This window comes from Egretta garzetta, unplaced genomic scaffold, assembly GCF_000687185.1.
Source record: "Egretta garzetta isolate BGI_Z169 unplaced genomic scaffold, ASM68718v1 scaffold98, whole genome shotgun sequence".
Taxonomy (NCBI): Eukaryota; Metazoa; Chordata; class Aves; order Pelecaniformes; family Ardeidae; genus Egretta; species Egretta garzetta.
Window position 1 is genome coordinate 1585705 of NW_009260611.1, and position 19859 is coordinate 1605563.

General features: G+C 43.1%; 1 protein-coding gene across 4 annotated transcripts in view; it reads right to left on the minus strand.

Annotated features, from left to right (window-relative positions):
* Positions 1-369: 369 nt before the first annotated feature.
* The window catches only part of SPATA13 (spermatogenesis associated 13), a 46209-nt gene continuing 26719 nt past the window's right edge, over positions 370-19859 (minus strand). Inside the window, exons 1-10 of one of the 4 annotated variants that reach the window (XM_009644890.1) lie at positions 18684-18738; positions 16060-16196; positions 15443-15622; positions 14089-14274; positions 10876-11055; positions 10034-10266; positions 7532-7661; positions 6589-6961; positions 1734-1812; positions 370-544 (exon numbers count right to left, since the gene is read on the minus strand). In XM_009644890.1, the coding sequence (XP_009643185.1) occupies positions 370-544; positions 1734-1812; positions 6589-6961; positions 7532-7661; positions 10034-10266; positions 10876-11055; positions 14089-14274; positions 15443-15622; positions 16060-16196; positions 18684-18738 (1728 nt within the window). Of the gene's footprint in view, positions 545-1733; positions 1813-6588; positions 6962-7531; positions 7662-10033; positions 10267-10875; positions 11056-14088; positions 14275-15442; positions 15623-16059; positions 16197-18683; positions 18739-19859 lie in introns of those variants that run through there. The other 3 variants (XM_009644889.2, XM_009644891.1, XM_035900431.1) reach the window with 3 other exon arrangements.

Genomic DNA, 19859 nt, shown 5'->3' on the forward strand with positions numbered 1-19859 from the left:
TGGCCACCAGCGTAAGGTTAGGAGAAATGAAATGTTACAATGACCTGCATGATTCCATCACTACTTCAACATAACTCAGAAACAGAGATCAAATACTGCTGCTTCAGAGTAACAGCAAGTTGTCTTCTTCAGAAAGGAGACTACTCTTCACCAGCAATGTTGACACTTGGCAACGTTGCCTTCAGAGCAGTCTTGAGGAACTTCATTCTTCTTCTAGACAAAGGTTGTATTTCTGGCTCACGGGAGCCCAAGGTTTTCTCTCCAAAACTGGAGATTCACTGAGCTCAAATAAGCTTAACTGCATCTCCAGGATCCTTCTCTGGAGTAAGTCTCCCTCTGTGCCAATGTCCTTCCCAGGTCCTTGGCCTCTCACTTTTTAAAGGGGGTGAGTTTGTTGAAGGTATGCCAGAAGAGGGATGGCTTCCGCTTGGGTTCTGCCAGGGCAAAAACCTGCTGCTGCGGGATGCTGGTAGGCACAGTGATGTGGCGCTGATGAATGGGATGCAGGCTTTGGTGTGGAGGAGGCACAGGACACCCGTTATAGCTTACACCTGCAAAAGGAACAGTTAAGAAAGCACGTGAGTCGGCTAGCAGAGCAGACCATGGGACAAATTCAGTGGTCAATAAAGCCAGCATGAATGTTGCCATGATCTTGAATAGAAGCACCACTAAAGGTTACCTTGTCCGATGTTAGCCTTTTTAATTGCTGCATTGATTTGGCTTAAGAAGATAATAATACCAGTAAAAATAACATTACAGAATTTTTGCATAAGTAAATTCTGGTATTCCAATGGAATGACTTAACACAGTAGATACTTGTATTTTAGGCAACTCTCAAAATAAGAATGGGTAAAATCGCTACCAACAAAAATGTTATTTCTTTGATTTGGAAAATACTTTTCCAGGCTAATGTTCTCAGACTTTGACATTTGTGCATTCTGAACAGCATCTCCTGATCACAATTTTCAGCCACTCCCCTGAAAATCTGGACAGGTTTCATAGATATCTAGTGATTGATAAAGAGAAAATGCTTTAATAATATTAATCCCAGGGAGCAAAGGACTACTTAGCATCAACTCCTTCACTCCTAAATTCAGAGTTAATCTGGTCCCACTTGCTCAATTTATTCTTTCAACACGAGAGATTTACCCAAATTTGACTTTAAGACAGAAAAGGACAAAAACATAACACATTTTTTGAGAGAGAAAAGGAATAAAAAAGCTGTTTCCAGAGAAACACATTTCTAGTGCACCCTTCCTTCTAGACTAGGACAGAAGGAAGCCATTTTGAGTGTGTTATCATAAATTCAGCAACACGTGGCTTGCAAAAACAACTTTAGGATATTTTAAACAAAGCACAGAATTGCTAAAGAAGAACAAGCCATTTGAGTAAAAGCAAAGGAAGGAATCAGTAACCCTCACTTCTAATTTAATCTCTGCATGCATTTTCTTAAATCCTTAAATAAACCACTCACCTTACCTGTTGAGTTTCTTCTCTAATAAAGAGAATACTGACTTGTCTATCTGAAGGAGACTGGGGAGCTGATTTAGTAGACAGTTTACAAAGGCATGGGAATTCAATATTGAAATACAGGTTAATGGAAATTATTTGAACTTCATGTAAACCACGAATTTTTTTTTTAAAGATCAAAGAACTCAACCATAGCCAGATTGTGCTATTTCCTAACATAAAGAACACTGGAACACATAAGAACATAAAGCAATTCTGAACACCCACCTTTAATTTTTCCATGCCTTGATTTACGGGCATTCTGCATGGCTTGTTTCTTCTGGTTTTCTGAGATTTCCATTCCTATGTCAAAGCGTAAATTAGAGCACTGGTATAAAAATATTGTATCTAATACCTGATTACTTTAAATTAAAACAAATAAGTAAGCTATATTTTAAATAATCTTAAAAAATCTTAATAGCAATATACCTGAAGTTTTTAGAAGTATGTTTTATTTTGTCATATAAATTTAAAGATAGTTTTTCACTAGGATAAAAATAAGGAGCATTAATTTTATGTAGATTGCTGGGAAAAGTGGTTCCTGCAAATGGCAATCACTGAGGAACTAACCACAGAACAGGTTCTTTTCATAGGTAAATCCAGATAAGAAGAGATTAAAAAAAAAAAAGTGTAAATTAACACTTCTGAAAGTTACAAGCCACCAATAGATGACAAATGCAGAATCTGGTTTTTTCACTCTGAGCTAACAAATTGAAGTCACTGGTATTGCAGTAGTACAAATTTGGGAAGCATTCCCTCCCCTTGGAGTAGACAGTATCACATAATCTGCCAGACACCGATGTGGGCTGTGATGGGGTTGTGGCTGCATCAGACTGGGCTGGATCCCTCGATCCGGTTTCTCCTGTACTTGTTTGCATACTTGTGTCACTTACACGATGGTATAGTATGTGGTCAAGGTCAACCCAACACTATTTACTACCACGTGATAGGTGTATGACTGGTCTGTGCCGAGTACAGAGATGCCAGGCACCTGCTATGAAAGGTGACAGCAGTCATTGGTGTCATTTGGAGCCCACCTACAGGCACTCCAGTCTCCTCCCCCTGTGTACAAGACAGGTTGGAAAAGACCTTTAAGATCATCAAGTCCAACTGTTAACTAACAGTGCCATCCCACTACACCATGTCCCTAAGCACCTCATCTATCCTTCTTTTAAATACCTCCAGGGATGGGGACTCAACCATTCCAATGCTTGACGATCCTTTCAGTGAAAAAATTTTTCCTTATGTCCAACCTAAACCTGCCCTGGTGCAACTTCAGACCATTTCCTCTTGTCCTATCACTCGTTACCTGGGAAAAGAGGCCAACCCCCACCTCACTACAGCCTCCTGTCAGGCAGTTGTAGAGGGCAATCAGGTCTCCCCTCAGCCTCCTCTTCTCCAGGCTAAATAACCCCAGTTCCCTCAGTCACTCCTCATCAGACTTGTGCTCCAGACCCCTCAACAGCTTTGTTGCCCTTCTCTGGACATGTTCCAGCAACACATCTTTCCTGTAGTGAGTGCCCAAAACTGAACACAGTATTTGAGGTGCAGCCTCACCAGTGCTGAGTACAGGGGGACGATCACTTCCCTACTCCTGCTGGCCACACTATTCCTGATACAAGCCAGGATGCCATTGGCCTTCTTGGCCACCTGGGCACACTGCTGGCTCATATTCAGCCGGCTGTCAACCAGTACCCCCAGGTCCCTCTCTGCCAAGCAGCTTTCCAGCCACTCTTCCCCAAGCCTGTAGCGCTGCATGGAGTTGTTGTGACCAAAGTGCAGGACCTGGCACTTGGCCTTGTTGAACCTCATACAGTTGGCCTCAGCCCATCGATCCAGCCTGTCCAGGTCCCTCTGCAGACGCCTCCTCCCCTTGAGCAGATCAACACTCCCACCCAGTTTGGTGTCATCTGCAAACTTACTGAGGGTGCACTCAGTCCCCTCATGAGATACATGGATGTGTTACATTTGCACAAGGAGACAATAGGGTGCACATGCTGTCACTCATTTGCACATAAAGAGCTGTGATTCAAAGTCAGAATGAAGCATCTGGTTTGGTTCATTTTGCGTCTTCCCGCTCTTCTCCATACTTTTAAAATTCCCTTTACTTTTTTAGCCTGAACTTATGAAGAAGTTATTACAAATCAGCCTATTAACTTACAATACAACAGCAGTTAGCCATAATTTGGGGGTAGCATAAGTTTATTTTATTCTGCATGGTTTTTTTCCTTTATAGAAACAAGGAAGTAGATTAAAAAAAAATGAAAGCAATTTCATCAACAGAGATCAGACCACTTTCTTAGGGTTACTATTAGTGGTTTGGAGAAGGATTTTCTGGCTGTAGCCTTTTCTTCCCATATATTCATAAAAGCTAAGAAAAGCTCAATATGGTTTGGGAGACAGTGACTCACACTAAAGTGTCTTTGAAAATAGAAGTAAAATGCCATTTGCAGTTCTGAATTGGAAGAGTATGTATTTGTTCTCTGAGTGGTTAGATTAGAGGCTTTGTGTGAAGTCCAGCAAGATAGCTTACAAAATCAACAAGATAAATTTAAACCTGAGGTTGAGAATACTGGCGCCTTTCCACTGGTTTTGGCTAAAGGAAATGTTCAATTATGCCAAAAAATGAAATTTTAGAAAAGAAGCAGTCTTCTGGGTAATGGAGAAAACAGCCAAGCCACTGTGACTCTCGAGACCAGATGGACATTGGCTATTACAACTCAACTATCTTTCCTCTGGTTCATGATACCCATGCCAAAACAGGTACATTGGAATAATGAGTTGTGACATTTGAAAAGCAAGTTTCCAGAAGGCTGGAAGTTACTTGGGTAGAAAAGACTGTATGTGCCTATGTGCCATTATCAAAAATACAGTTTCTTGTTATACTGAGTTTTCTTCACTATATTGCACAGTGCCTGAAGAGCAGCAAGCACGATGGACCTTCTCTTGCAATCCTTGTGCTCAGCACCATGGGAACATGTGACCCAGCCCTTAGTACGGTTTAGGGCTATTACCACAGATCTCATCGTTATGACTGCCACTGCCACCACTGTAGAATGGTTACCCTTCTGAGTATCATGTGTTGATTTTCATGAGGTCCCAGCAGAATAAATAATGACATTTAGGGCTGTAGCTGCTAGACCTTTGCAGTCTCCTCATGCTTGGGGATTTCTGCAGCAGTGTCGCTTAGAAGGAATGGTAACACCCCACTGCAGGCACAAGGCAGAGCTGCTGCTGCCCAGGGCAAGCGCTAGTGTGAGCCTCAGAAGCATCCTGACACACAGCATTTAGCCTGCTCAACACACGCTCCCCGTCCTCCATAAAGCAACCACTGCAGGAGGAGGTGTAGATACAGATTTGAAGAGCTCCAGAGTGCTCCTCAGAAAGGATGGGAATGGAAAATGTTCACATTTTATCTTCTTTTTTGCTCAGTCCTTCCTGCTCACAAAAGTGCAGGAGCTGTGATTTATTCCATATGGTCCTTCCATATGACTGTACTACTGTTCTCATACGCTGGAGCAGAGGCTTGCTGTAACTTTGTTGTAAGAGGGATTGTTTGGGCACTCATCATCAGATCCACTGCATTGCTTTATTACCTTCTGATCACCTTCACCCTTTTGCAATACCCACTTTATTTTAGAGTTCTGTTTAGGTGAATTAGGAAAGGCAGCCACCACCCACCTCTGTGAGCACAAAGTGACTGAACAAGATCTACAGAGAGCAACTCGTGAAAGCCATCAGTGTTGTGCCCAACAGGATCCTAATGTCACACCATGATGTTCAGTGCAGGAGAAGAGTTGGTTTTGAAAAGTCTGGAATGTTCAAGGGAAGTTTAGTTGTGGCTGCTTCATTGTTTACTCTAGACTTGAGACGATTGGGGTTAATTGCAACAGTAGGTGCGATGGGGAAGAGTTAAAACTGGTTTTAGAATATGAATTGGTAAACTTGAAAGTATTTTCTTCAGCTTATGGACTGTCTATAATACATATGGAGAAGGACTTACTTTTGTCATATTTACAACAGTATCAAACGAGAGAAAGCCACTAGGATCAAAAGGTTTACATTTGTAATATAAGGGCTATTCCTGTCTCCCTTTTCTTCTGACCAGGTGTTTTAAGTGAACATGGAATATGAGATCTGGCATCCTGTTTAAATGTTAATCATTTCTGAGTTATGTCATCCACTTCACTGCACTTCCAATTTTAACCTGCTATCATCCAAAGCCTAAGCCTGAAGAGTGTTACAAAAAGAAGTTCTCATGCAGTCAACACACACAGTTGCATTAATATTTTCATTACTTCTTTCAGAATATTAAAGAAGAGTTTTATATTTCTTATTAGTGTTGCTGTCTTCTTTGTGTATATTTTGCCAATGAAGTTTTGCTGGAGCTTTTGTCACTGATCTTAAAGGATGCATGAAACTATGCAAAAAAAAAAATTAAATAACAATCCTAAATGTACATTCACACAGAAGACACTGGCCTTAGAGTGTCCCACAGGCTGTGGGCCTAAAGCTGATCCTAGGATTTGCTGCCTTTTTTCCTGCTCGCTCAAGGTTAGGCTTCATTTCTCTGTAAACTGCCCAGTGGTGCTATCGTTGGGTCTGTAGCTAACGATACCATGCAGCTGCACAGGTCTCCTGCACACAGGAGATGCCACTATATGATATGGACAGATTAAATCTACAATTATCTCTGCTTGGCTTTATAATAAAGCATCCTTTATGAACAGATGTTTTGGGCCAATAATTTATATGGAAGTGCTAGGATTTTGGATGAATTTTTATTATTGATTGGTCTTTGTGAATTGCATCTTGTCATATCTCATTCTGCCCCGTCATGCACCAGAGTTATGCTGTGTCATGATATCCTAGCTAACTGCCCCGGACCTTTGGCGCACAATGACAGGGCAAGCACACCTGAGCAGGCTTCACTCACACAGCTAAAGGTCGTGTCGGGTAAGAAAGAGACACCGGTCCCAGAAGGCAGACTGCACACTGCACAAAGCATAAAGAAGCGTAAAAGCAAGAACATTCCCCTTTGTTTTTACCACCTTTTAGAGAGGAAATCCTTCCACTCACCCATTTCCTTGTCTTCCTGAACTCTTCTCCTTTCGCTTTCGCACGCCTCCATCCATCTCTTTTTATCCCCCTGTTTTTTTGCACAGAACAAATGAATCTCTTCTGTTGCTCTGTTTATTATCTTAAATGCATTCTTGACATTAATGTTAAAGTCTTTGTCTCTGCCATCTTCAGTGTCCACAATTTCCACCTCATCCATGTCAATACGATCCTTGTAATACAAGATGTCCCTTCTCAGTAAGTCCTTCTTACAGAACACAAGCTGATGGTCAAAAAGGAAGAAAGTCCTCTGCTGGCTTTTGCCTTGCTTCGATATTTTGGTCAGTTCTCCTGAGTGGATCAGTTCTGAGCTTCTGGCTAACACATCTGGCCCCTAAGAAGATATATATATATATACACGTAGTAAGTAAATAATATTTTAAGATCTTACTGTGTGCCTAACCACTGTCATTTTACAATCAAGTCTAAAGTTCATTCATCTTCCTTGTATTTTTACTCTTGGATTTGAAAATGTCATAGGATGCAGATGATCTCATATAGGCAAACTCAGTGAATGTGGTTCTGTTCTACTCTACTTCTGCATAAATCAGGAGGAAACTCACTAAAGTCAGTGAAGCGGGTTCAAATTCTGAAAGAACTACCAAAAATCCAAAAGAGATTCTATAGGTCTAGCATTTAAAAAAAAATCCATTTTGTCATCTCAGTCCAGTGTCATCTCAAAGACAAATGTTGGTGTCAATACATGCTGCTCTTCCTGATTTATACACGAGGTAATCAGTAACAAAATCACTGCAAATGAAGCAACTGGACTTTTAACTGAGCGATGACCAGGTGAAGAGTAGACACCACAACCTGCCTGCCAAGCAGAAAGACATATCCTAGAGAGGACACGAAGTACTGTACACAGTACCTTTGCTCAGGAAAGGGACAGGCTGACACTTACCTCCCAGTCTACGATAGAGACTTGCCAACGTGCAATCTTGTCTATGCTTTCTAGTCTTCGTTTTCGCTCATTGATCAGGCACGCTACGTTCTTCATAGCCTCGTACGCAGCTTTTATGTTGTTATAATCACTGTGAAATGTAGGCACGTTTCAAAGATCAGTTATGCAATGGATGTGATGCAATCTCAAACTCTGACACAGCGCTTGAAGCATTAGCCCGCGTTACCCATTTATCCCTCTACTCAGGGTACTTAAATAAGAGAAACCTGATTCTCAGCTATCCTGAACCTCATGTAGTAGTCTGTACAATTCAGTGCTACTGTACTGCTAGGCTTTATCCAGGGGCAAATCATTATACTGGTGGAAGGAGGCAGAGGATTAATGAATGAAATACTATCTCTACTGAAAACAGTGGTAGAACTCCCATTGACCTCAGTGATACCTACACTTCACCGAAGGAATTTGTTTTTAAGTGAGATTTTAGTGGGATTTTATTGGGAAGGGCATTCCTTTAATCATGTTTAACAACTGTATTTTCTCCTTGTTCCCAATGGCTGCGTCAATGAACACAGAGAACGCTACGTGGGCAGGAAAAATACTGGAAGCAACCTCAAACAGGGTGAGCAAGGGACCCAAGAACATGGGCACCAAAGAGAGGAGTTAAAGGAGACAATGCTGACGAAATGGTCTGTTTTCCGCCTTCCCCTGCCTGCTCCAGGTCAAATGCAAGCCTCCTGTCCTTCTGCCATCGCACTGCTCCCCTCCTTCTTTCCCTGAGCTCCCCACATGCTTATGAATCTCCCCAACCTGTAGGCAGGTTATCGTTCCCCTTTGAATAGCATCCATCACTCCTCCACCTTCCTCAAATGGAGTCTTGGAGAAGAGAGAAGGAAAGAGATGTATTTCTTGCCTCGGGGTCCCAGGAGAGCAGCTGCCTTCCCTCCTTTATCAGAACACCTCTTGCAGAAGAGGGACCCAGAGGTAGAAAACAGCACAAGCCAGAAATAAATCCTGCAAAGGGGTCAGCCTCGCTGTCCTTTTTATCTGCTTCTGTCTCAGTTCCTATTTTCATCGGCAGCTGCTGACGGATGTGCTTCCCTTCTAAATCTGCACGTTACTCTCCTCCCTCTATTTGGATCTATGGAAACTCTTTTCTGCCACACCGTGTACAAAAAGGGAGATTAACAATAACAGGATCCCACTAACATCAGGGAGATGCCCTACAGGGTGACCGCACGATATTCACGCTGCTACTCTTGCCCTTCCTTATCTCAGTTCCTTCTTTCTCTGTTGGCGTGTACGTTATTCCATGCTTGCTGCATAACCTGTGGCCTTCACAGCAGGCTGTGCACAGGGGATCTTCAAACTTTTCATGAAAACAAAACAAAAAGCTACCACAAAAAAAACCCAGTTGGCTGGATCTTTACCAAGGCTCTGTGTGGGTGCAGGGCTGCCTGTCTGTGAGCATCTCTGTACACTGGGCACCTGTAGGCATCTCTGGGTGCTTTGCCACAGAGGAGGAAAACAGGTCCTATGGGTGGAAGGTAGCAAGACCTTGCTGTCACTTCCTCTGCAGGTTTCATAGCTCACAGAATAATCTTTCTAAAATTAGTATCAGTGAAAGAGATACCCATGTTAGGAATTGTGATTGCAGGACTTCCCAGGTAGCCACAGAACTGAATGGAGGCATTTCAAACCTGGATGTCAGCACTTCACACGCCCTATATTTTGCCCCTTGGCAAAAATCCCATGGTCTCCAAGGGGAGTTTTCTCTAGGTTAAAGAAGTGCAGACTTTGCCCAAGGAAGCGTTGCCTCAGGCTGCATTTGGACTTTGAGCACAGGGGTCACAATGGAACATTTTTCTTGCAGTTATACAAGGTAAAAAGGCAGACATTTAAAGATTAAATCTTAATTTAGTCCAAGATTTAATCAGCTCAGGGGTATACTAGAAAGGCTATTAACCTGCAACTTCAATTCTTATTTATCCCAGCTGGAAATCCAAAATCTGGACTTTATTGCAAATGAAGGCAATGTTTATTACTAATAAGTTTCTAAAAAACATGACCTCCAAACTTGCTCAGATTGTGGTTTTTTTCAAAGGCCCTCTTTACCTTTTCTTGTGCCCACAACATTTATGCAGCTTCCCCCTTTCTTCTCTGGATTTTCTTCTTTCTTTCTTTAACATATTGGCTTTTTTTCGCTCGTATTTACACATCCCTCCCTGCATCCTATTTCAGCACCTTCTTCCTTTAATTTTCCCTCTTTCACTTATTCCTCATTCTGTCACGCATCCTGTCAGTCCCTTGGGCTGCATTTTCAGATACCGTTTTTGTTAATATTTGTGATGGTTCCAAGTTGCCCATCTAGGAAGGAGCTCCAGTCTACAGTGGTCAATGGGAGTTTCGTTTCTCATCTCAAAAGCCTCAGTGTTGTGTCACACAGAAAGCTCAAGTAATTAGGTGTTACTACTATTAGAAGATTTGGTTTTTTAATTCTCTCACCTGTGCTCCTGAGTGGTGTATTTGAGCAATTCTGCAAGCTGCAGAGGGTATTTGCAGATTTTCTGAACGGGTGTGAGAAGAAAACCATCAATGGCAATGTCAATCATCTGCTGAAGCAAGCGACAGGCCTCGAAGAAGTGACGGTATTTGCCCTGTTTCATTAGTTTGGCAAGTTCTATGCAGGCGCTGGGATGATTGTTACAATACTCGGAATAAATAGCAAAGCCTTCTTGCTATTAAAAAAAAAAGTCAAAGCTTTAACTAAAGAATTTGTCTATAAAGGAGGAAAGATATTTTTGTAACATCTACTATATCTAATTAGATTAATTAATTAATCCATTTCCTATACTGTTTCCAGGCTGATCAGCCTTGAAGCTATGCTGAAATCTACTTTGTAACGGTCAAAAGTATGTACCTTCTTCGTAAAAACACAGAAATAGAGGCCTCCATTGAGTCAGGATAATCAAACCCACTTTAAGAAGTACTTTTCTTTAGGCTTGGCAAGTGCCTGTCATGAACTCACAGCCTCCTTCCCCACCACCTTCCTCCCTTACTTTCTTTAGGAACTTTTTGCATGCCCGATATAAGATCACTGCAAATAGTCCATCTGTGATAGCTACTGTTTTGTGTACAAAGTTACATGCTTGCTAAAGATGAGGAGAAATCTAAAACATTTAAATAATTATTTAATTGTAAATTATTTTACATTCTAAAATGCTACCTATACATAGTTTAGTATTTGATAAGCACTTGTTACTAAAATTCCCTCCTAACATGGTAACTTAGCATTTTCTTATCTTATTTTGTTAATTTCATAAATCAAATGGACTTCTGCAACGTACATGTTGAAGAAAACATGAACCTATTTCACTTAGATGAGGTTCCTCTTTGTTGTACTGTTTCTCAAGATCCTTCAGAAACTTCCTTTGGAACTTGTAAATATCTTCAATATTGCCAAAAATGGTGCTTAACTGAGCTGAGGTGAACATCCCTGTATGTTTGCGACACTGCCGAATATAACCCTGGAAATGAAATAAAAAAACCTCTTTAGTCTGAAGATATGAAGACAAGTTCTACCCTGAACAAGCCCATTTGAGCTGGCAAAACCCCTGTGATCTAGGGGCAGGTGAGTGGTTTCCCAGCCATACACACAAACGCGGACATGCAATTTCAGATTTGCACCTGAAAAGTTTACGCGTTGATTCTTGCAGTCCAAATTCTGTCTCACAGTACTGTAAATGAACCAGGGAACCAGAAACCTGCAGAGTGTGTAAAGCCCATTCACAACTCCTGGTAACCACCACTCGCCAAGCTGGAGGTGAGCCCAGCCTAAGGCCCCGTGTATGCTACTACTTTAGCTGCTGCGCTTTTTTGGAGCAATTTCTCTGTGCCATAAAAGTTCTTCTCTATGTGGATGAGAACAAACCCTAAAACAATTATATAAAGACAATTTCTACCAGGGCTAAAGTACTGGTTCCTTAACCAGTAGGTAAGTAGGGCACAGTCTAAGCCAGAGAAGCAAAATGTAGAACATGCTATAATGCATTCGGAATGCTGCTGTTTGGTAAAATCCATACAGTATTGGCAGGAGGTAATAGAATTGGCAAGACCTCACATAAAAGTACAATCACTTTTCCAGCTTTTTCTCTTTACTTGTAAGAAGTTCACTTTATTCGTCTCCAGTATTAAGTGTTACGTGACTGAGTCCTCCAGCTTTAAAACGCCCTCGTAGCAAATTCTGCTCTGCCATCAGTAACCAACATTAGATCGCATCGGCATTTGCACAGCTAAGAAGCAAAGGTACGATCGGGGGCCTCTTAGGGCTGAAACATGCAGCAGAAGCTGCCACGTGCAGCCAGCACATCCTTGGGTACCTGCTCCACAAAGCCGAGCGCGGTAAGGAGGTTGCAGTGCAGGGGCTGAATACCCAGGAATAGCTGCTGAGCTCATACTCTCGTATCAGTTATGGTGCCGGGATATAGATGAGTGCGAAGGTTAACTGGTGTGATAGGGGTTATCTGCCAGGCTCCTACGTGTGGCTGCTTTCAGACAGGTTTCCCCCAAATCTGTAGTGAGGTGGGGGTTGGTCTCTTCTCCCAAGTAATCAGTGATAGGACGAGAGGAAATGGCCTCAAGTTGTGCCAGGGGAGGTTTCGACTGAATATTGGGAAAAATTTCTTTACTGAGAGTGGTCAAGCATTGGAACAGGCTGCCCAGAGAGGTGGTGGAGTCCCCATCCCTGGAGGTGTTGAAAAAACGTGTAGACGTGGCACTTTGAGACACGGTTTAATAGGCATGGTGGTGTTGGGTTGACGGTTGGACTTGATGGTCTTGGAGGTCTTTTCCAACCTTAATGATTCTATGATTCTATGATTGAATCGCTTTGGTAGCAGACAGCTGTAAAAATCCATGCAATTGCTCCGGTGAGGTTTAGCAGGAAGGAACCCTGACTGTTGCTGGCACTGTTACGAATATTCCTGTCTCCTCCACAGCCATCTGCTCTGAGAGCTGTGCAGTGGCTACGCTGCAAGCCAGCTACCACATTTACTACTGTTAGGAAGGTAACTCCGACAAGGAAAACTAATTCCTGTGCAGCTCTTGTAATGTGGACTGCAGACACCTCTTGAATGTAAAATGTTTTTCTGGGTATGCTCCAGCTTCATGATCTGAACTGCACCAGCCCTAGTGATTCATTCTAGAGTAGAGCTTGCAAATTTGGATTACTATTTGCAGTAGCTTTTCTGGCTTAGTCTTACTTGAGTATATTTTCACCCATATGTCCTGTTTGCACCACCCTATAGATTCACCCTGAGGAAAACAGACCTTCCCTACCCCACATGTTGAACATGGAGCATCATTTCTCTACTTGGAAAATGTGTGTTTGCTCTCTTGTACTAAATGCAGAGGCATGACAGATTTTAAAAAGAGGTATAGAATATATGTACTAGATAAAATTAATTCTTAATATCAGTCTAAGAATTAATAGGTCAGTAAAATATAAAGCCATGTCCTAGAACTCAGCTAACCATGGCAGCGACACAGCTGCGTGTACAAGTTCCTCCCTGATCTTTTAGGCACACAGTCAAGCTTACAAGCTTAAGTAAACAGTGAATCTAAATGACAAAACTTACATTTAATGTTTTAAAATTAGCCAGTTAGCAACCAACTTTTGTCTTTTTTTTTCACTTTTCTCTTTCTTCAAAATGCATTAAAAAGGCCTGATTTAAAAAAAAAAATAATAAAAAACCACTGCTGTCTTGTCTTCTTTGTTGTCCATGAAAGAATCTAATGATGAGTGGTGGACTAAAGGATGACAACATGACAAATACAGAGCAGCACCTAGCAAACTATGGGTGCAAAGAATATTTTGCTAGGTTGCTTAGCACTCTTCCAGATGCTAACCACAAGTACAAGTCAAATAAGGGTCAAATGCGTCACAGTTCACGTCAGAAGAGGCAAACTTCAATGAAAAGTATTAAGAAGCTTCTTGTCCAAGTGTGGGTCTCCAACAAAATTTGAAAAAGCAGAAAACCCCCCACTTTTTATGGTTCAAACAAGCTAGGTAGCTCTAAAACACCTTTAAAGACTTCTTCATAGCTTCTAAGCATCCAGCAAAAATCTCTTTGTTGGAGAAAACAAAAAAAAAAATCTCACCCAGCAAACATTCTCTTTTCAAGTTACTTTCAAAAAGTTTTGTCCCTGAACTTTAATTGATTTTATTAAAGTTATTGAAAACTTTCTATCTAAACCAAGTGGTAAAAAGTTCTAAATAAACTGGGCTTCCTTCTCTCATTATTATGGAAATAGCTGTCGGATAAGCAAAGCACTTTTTCCATGTCAGAAGTGGAATGTTTTTTTTTAAAAAAAGGAAGTGGTGCCTTGTGGCAGTCAGCAGAGAGGAAAGCCATAAGAGGACACAAGAGAAGGGTCTGAATGACAGCCTCAGAAGTGCAATTAGGAATATTTTGATATAAGAAAGCACTCCGGTTCTCAACTTATATGGGATGTTTTGTTCACATTAGGTCAGCAGAACGCCCTCAGGTTAAAGCATGTACCTCACAGATGTCCTTGAGATGCTTGATATAGACTCGTTCTGTGTTCATAATTTCCTGTATAACATTGGTTCTCATCTGATCCTTGTTTTCAGCTATTTTCTGTCGATGCTTGCTAATATCTGCATCTTGTTCTTCATCCTGGATACTACTACAATTTTCTGGCACTTCTTCCTGATTAACTCGCAGCTGCAGCCAGAACAAACAAAGTAAACCAGAGTAAAGCAGCAAACTTTTACAAAATGGGATAAAACTGTTACAAACTTCTTACAATTAAGAGAGGACTTGCTACAGAAATGTTTCCATTCTTACCTTACAGAGAGGGTTCCACAACAGGATTTATCTCCTTGTACCCACTTCAAATAAAGTGTTCAAGTAAAGTGTACCATTCAAATAAAGTGTTGAGATTTCTGTCTGGTTAAATACATGGCTTTCTACTCACAGTATCTGAGAGATACCACATGGTGTTGCCTGTGTATTTTTCATACTCAAGCTTATTTCTGACCCTTACTAATAGTTTATGTGTTATTTTGTCCAAGCCAGCATATGGGTAAAAATTACAAAAGTAGACAACTGAAAGACTTTCAAATAGTTTCCCTCTGCTCCAGTTCCCCATCTGTACAATGTGGGTAACAGCACCTCCTTTTTTGACTTTTGTCTGATTGCCCACGTTGGCTGGAGATCTAGGAAGGGCAAAGGCAGAAACCATCTCTTGCCCTTTGTGTAGTGCTTCATACAGTGTGGCCCAAGCTTCACTACAGGCTCTCGGAAAGTTCTTTAAATTAATTTCCAGAACTTAGTTCAATTTTATACCATTTGAGAGTTACACTGTCATTAATCTGGCTGAGTTCTGACCGGGGAGTTCAGACTGTGAACCAGATTCCTACATAATGTTGTGACAATAAATTAAGCCCTATTTTACCACGAAATCCCTGCAGTGTAGCTTCCCTGACTCCCTCATGAAAGCTGCTGCATCCTCCCTGATTGCTCATGGTCGAGCTTTCTGCTACCCTCATTTCAGCTTGAGAAAATTCCTTTGGCTGCTCACTGCAGGGGGGTTGGACTAGATGACCTCTAGGGGTCCCTTCCAACCCAAAACATTCTATGATTCTATGAAAAGGACCACACAAAGGAAGAAGCCAGAGTAAAAGGTGTCAGAGTTGCTAAAGGGATCTTGGGGTGTGATTCTCTATTGCTTTTTTCCTTGAGAAGTCATTAGGAGTTACACCACTGACGTTCAGATACAAAGATGTTGAGAATCAGGCCCTTCATGTAAATATAATGCCATGGCCGTCGCCGTCACACTCAAAGAATCTCGCGTGACAACAGTGCAAAAAAAAAAAACCCAGTTACTCACCCTGACAAAGCTAGCTGGAAACCAGGCTTCCTTGTCCTCGTTTCTTCCCCACCACCAGTCTTTGTTGGAAGCTTCTAGAACTCTAATGACATCTCCAGCTTTGAAGCCCAGCTCTTGATCATCCATAGTCACATGGTCCCAGAGAGCTTCTGCATAGACGATGCTGCCATCGCTTATCAGCTGGGATGGGAAGAAAATGAGGTTGTGAAGGACAAAAGGTAAACAATGAACTGTTTATAAATTACTAAAAAGATCAAAATACCTCACTAGAGCACCCACGATTACTCCTCCTACGGGATAAAACTAAAATTGTGGATTTTCAGAAATCTATACATGTATTTATTAGTGAGAACAAGTGGAGTCCTGCTCCACAGCAGTTACATAGGCTAACAAGTTAGGCTCCCAGTGAAGGACGAGGCACTGTGCTCTTCCCTTGGCATCTGCTCGTGGGCCCTGCCAGCCACAGGACACCACGGCTGCTGGATTCTTTGCTATGCTGGCTACTGCCATTGCACTTTTTATTAATATGAATAATTTTTTTCCATGGACCTGTGGAAAACACATACACACCCTCCCCCATCATCATCATTACAGCCATGCAAAGCCCAGGACGTTACCTCATTAATTGCCAGCTGTTCCCCTCCGGGCTGCAGGTACCTGGGAGTGGCTTGGCAGAGCTCCTCATAACTGTAATCTTCCTCGCTGCCATTGTCGTCCACTAAGGCCGAAGACTCCGTCCCACCATCTGCAGCAACTAAAACAAAGGTGCAACAGCTGTTTGCTTCATCATTTTTATGATTCCCCCCAAAAAAACAATGCAAGAGGAATTGCTGAGAAGTTGCCTTTGTTGTCACGAATATAACAATAACAGCAGAAGTGGAGGGCAGCAGAGCGCTCAGGAAAACTGCTTTTCCGCCAGTAAATACTTTTTACTCTTCTTCGGAATGTTCTCATTCAGCAGCTGATGAAACTGGGAAATTCAACCTTTTGTGCATGAAAAAATAGAACTACCCCTGTTATTTATTTATTTGTTGCCCAGCGGAAATCTCAGAGGACCTGAATCAGAAGGGAGGTCCCTGTGCCAGTTCCCGCATGGCAGATGGAGAGAGCCCCAGCAGGCCCCCGGCAGCCGGAGGGGGCCACTGCCAGTCCCCGGCCGGGTGCCGTCCCACCGTCACATCTCCCGCAGGGGTGTAACCATCCAACAGCTCCGTGCCCACCCACCCATGAGAGGGGTGGGCAGACCACACCACAGCCCCCGCTCTCCCCCCCGTGCTGGGGGAGACTCTGGCAGCATGGAGATACCTACGGGGAGGACCAAGGGGACAAGGAGTCTGGACTGAGCATGGCGTAACTGCCTGAGAAAAAACTCAGTCTAATTGCCCCTTATCACAAAAAAATTCTTGGTTTGACAATTTTATGTCTTCTGACCAAAGAGGCAGCTTTGTAAAGGAACAGAGGCCAGAACTAAGATGGGCTTCGTCTTACTACACAGCCACATAAACCAAGAGAAACATCATGTAAGTGGCTGTCACTGTGCACGTGTAAATCTGCAGTTACTGTATAAAACTGTAAAACCCGTTTGGGGGACATCACTGGGTGGTAGGTCCTTTTGGCGATCGTCTCTGTACTGGCAGGTGAAGAGGACTGGGGACAGATCTCAGGACCAAGTAACAGCGACTGACACGTGTCCACACCGCTCAGTGTTAGACCCTTTCAGAGCAGGTTTGCCTGTAAAAGCCAGCTGAAATGTTCAAACAGAACAGGGGATGAGCTAGTAATTGAGAAGTGTTCAGGACCAGTGGCCCAGCTCTTGAGTACCCTCTCTGGTCCTTGTTAATTTATCCCTAAAGATTTATTCCTACAGCAGGCACAAGCTGTGAATAACTAGAGAGTCTGAAGATCATACAGTGCTCAAAAATCCAATAAAAAATAAAAAGTAAAAAATAAAAATAATACAACTCGGAACGAGCTGCCAGCACTGAACTGCTTTTCTAATGGCTACTGTGTCCCAGATAAATGACCACGCAGCCTGCGGAGCATCTCTCTCACTCCCAAGTGCCTGGGAAGGGATTTTTAAGTGGAGTTACTGAACCTGCCGCTTCCACCCGGCAGCAAGGCCAAGTAGCAGGGTCCTGACCCTGCCTCTTCTCCACCCTGCCTCACGCCTGGGTACCGCCTGCCTGCGGAGCTCCGGGCTCCCGATGGGTGAGAGTCGCAAAGAGATGACTTCTGGCTTTACTCCACATGCCTACCCAACTAACAGGCACGCCGCTGCCTATCTGTTATTTACCTTATAGGGAGAAACACTTCAACCCCCTCCTTATGGGCGCTCATACCATCACTAGCATCTTTGGTCATTTGGGTATTGATTTGCAAGAGAGATCAAAGCGGATTATGGCACAGACTCCCTAAAAAACTTGGAAGATTTTTCTTTCCTTTAAAAGTGAAAAATATGGCATGGTCTTGATATAACAGCATACGGCTATTCAACCATTCTCTTTTACTCCCAAGCATTTTAAATATACACTCAGATTAATGGTATAATCTGCCTAAGCAGTGAGGATGCAGAATCCCCATTTAAAAAAACAAGCTCATTTTTCCCCTACAGACTCAAAAATCTGAGCACTGATAAAACTTTTAAAATACATCTTGTGAAACTTACTGCTTTATTAAAAAAATATGCAATAAATAATTCATTACATCAATTTATAGCTTTTAAAGCAACATCAAAAAAGATTAACCCTGGTGATCCTTCATACATCTCCACTGTACTATCCATACTGCCTGTTGGTTTGTTCCAGTAACAACGGCACATCAAAATAACCTAATTCATTTGGCTCCAGATGAAAAATTACTGCAATTCTGGGACCGATAACTGTTCATTATTCTGTACCAAACCAACAAGCTCACATTGTCTTCGCAGTTAGACTCGGGCAAAAATCAGCGGCTTGCATTCTGCATCTATTCCTCTATTGTTTATGGACAGAAATATCCGAGGTAGGGGTGGGCTTTCCTGATCGCACCAACGGGGTGCAAAAACTTAAAAGAGAGCCTGGGACTGATTCTGATCTCCTGGCAGCTTCGTCACTGGTGTAAGGCTGCAGGCTCCCATGGGTGACACGGTATAAGCGTGCTCAGAATCAGGCACCCTGACTGCCACAGTTTATATCAGTTCGATCTAAAAACACTGCAAAAACCAGCGCGCGCAAGAGAGAGAGCATGTTCTACTCACACGTACCCATCTGAAGGCTCTCCAGGCTCCAGAATCGTGCCATTCCCCCCCTGGCTACCATGCTGCCGTCAGGCTCGACCCCAGGGCAAGGGTTTGACCTCTAACAAGTGATGCTCGGTCCCAAAGGGCTGGCGGAGGAGCACAAAGGGCTTGGAGCTACCAACAGCGCAGAGGAACAGCCTGTTTGCTGCCTTCAGCTCCCAGCTGTGCCTCCGAGGCCGAGCCCGGCCGGGAACTGCCAGCGGCGCGCGCTCAGCCGCGAGCTCACGGCTCGCTGACATCATGGGGTGCCCTTAGGGAGGAAGTTCCAGAAAAGAAACAAAAACCTGCGCCGCCCAGGCTGCTCCCAAAGTGCCTGAACGTCTCGAGCGCGGCAAGCCAGGGAGTACATTTGTTCTTCATTACAGCTTCTTAATGCGATTTCAATCTATATTCAAATGACTGCAATTCAAAGGGAAAGGCTCTTTGGATGGGAGCTGGGAGTTCCTCATATTACAACACCATTCGGAGTATTGGTCTATCTTTGTTGTATTGTACCACACCAGTTAAAATTCCAGTAGAATTAAAGGTATTTTTTGCATGGCTATTAAAACTTCTCTTGCTTCACGGGCAAACGCTGTACCATTATTTAGGGCACAAGCAGCCGAAGCGTTAAGGCTGCAGCAGGCTGCTCCCAGGAAAAGAGGGGAGGAGGGAGACATTTTCTCACTCAAACTACAAACTTAATTCAGCTGCTCCAGAAAATAGGGAATGAAGAAGGAAAGCACTCAAACAGTCCAGCTTTCACTGGGACTGACCCAGCCAGAGCACAACCTCATTCATTCACCCTGGGCCAGCATTTACCACCCTTACATCTGCGTTGTTCTGCAGCAAAGCTGGATCAGTTCATGCGCTGGAAGCAAAGGCAGGAGCTGCTCCCATCAGCAGAGTGCAAAGCCTGCTGCGACCTGCGCTTGTGCACAGCACTACATTTACGGTTTGGAAAGCTCTGTAACCTTTATGGCTCGTTCTTTACCTGCAAACCGCATTGCTCAGCTGAGCCCGTCCTGTAACTGGGGACTGCCTCCACCAGGGACGTGTTCACAGAACCCCGGAGGCATTTCTGCACGCAGCGACCTCTCAACACCCACTGAAATCACATGGCTTCCCCTCGCGCTGCCTCAGACAGAGAAGGAAAGGCCA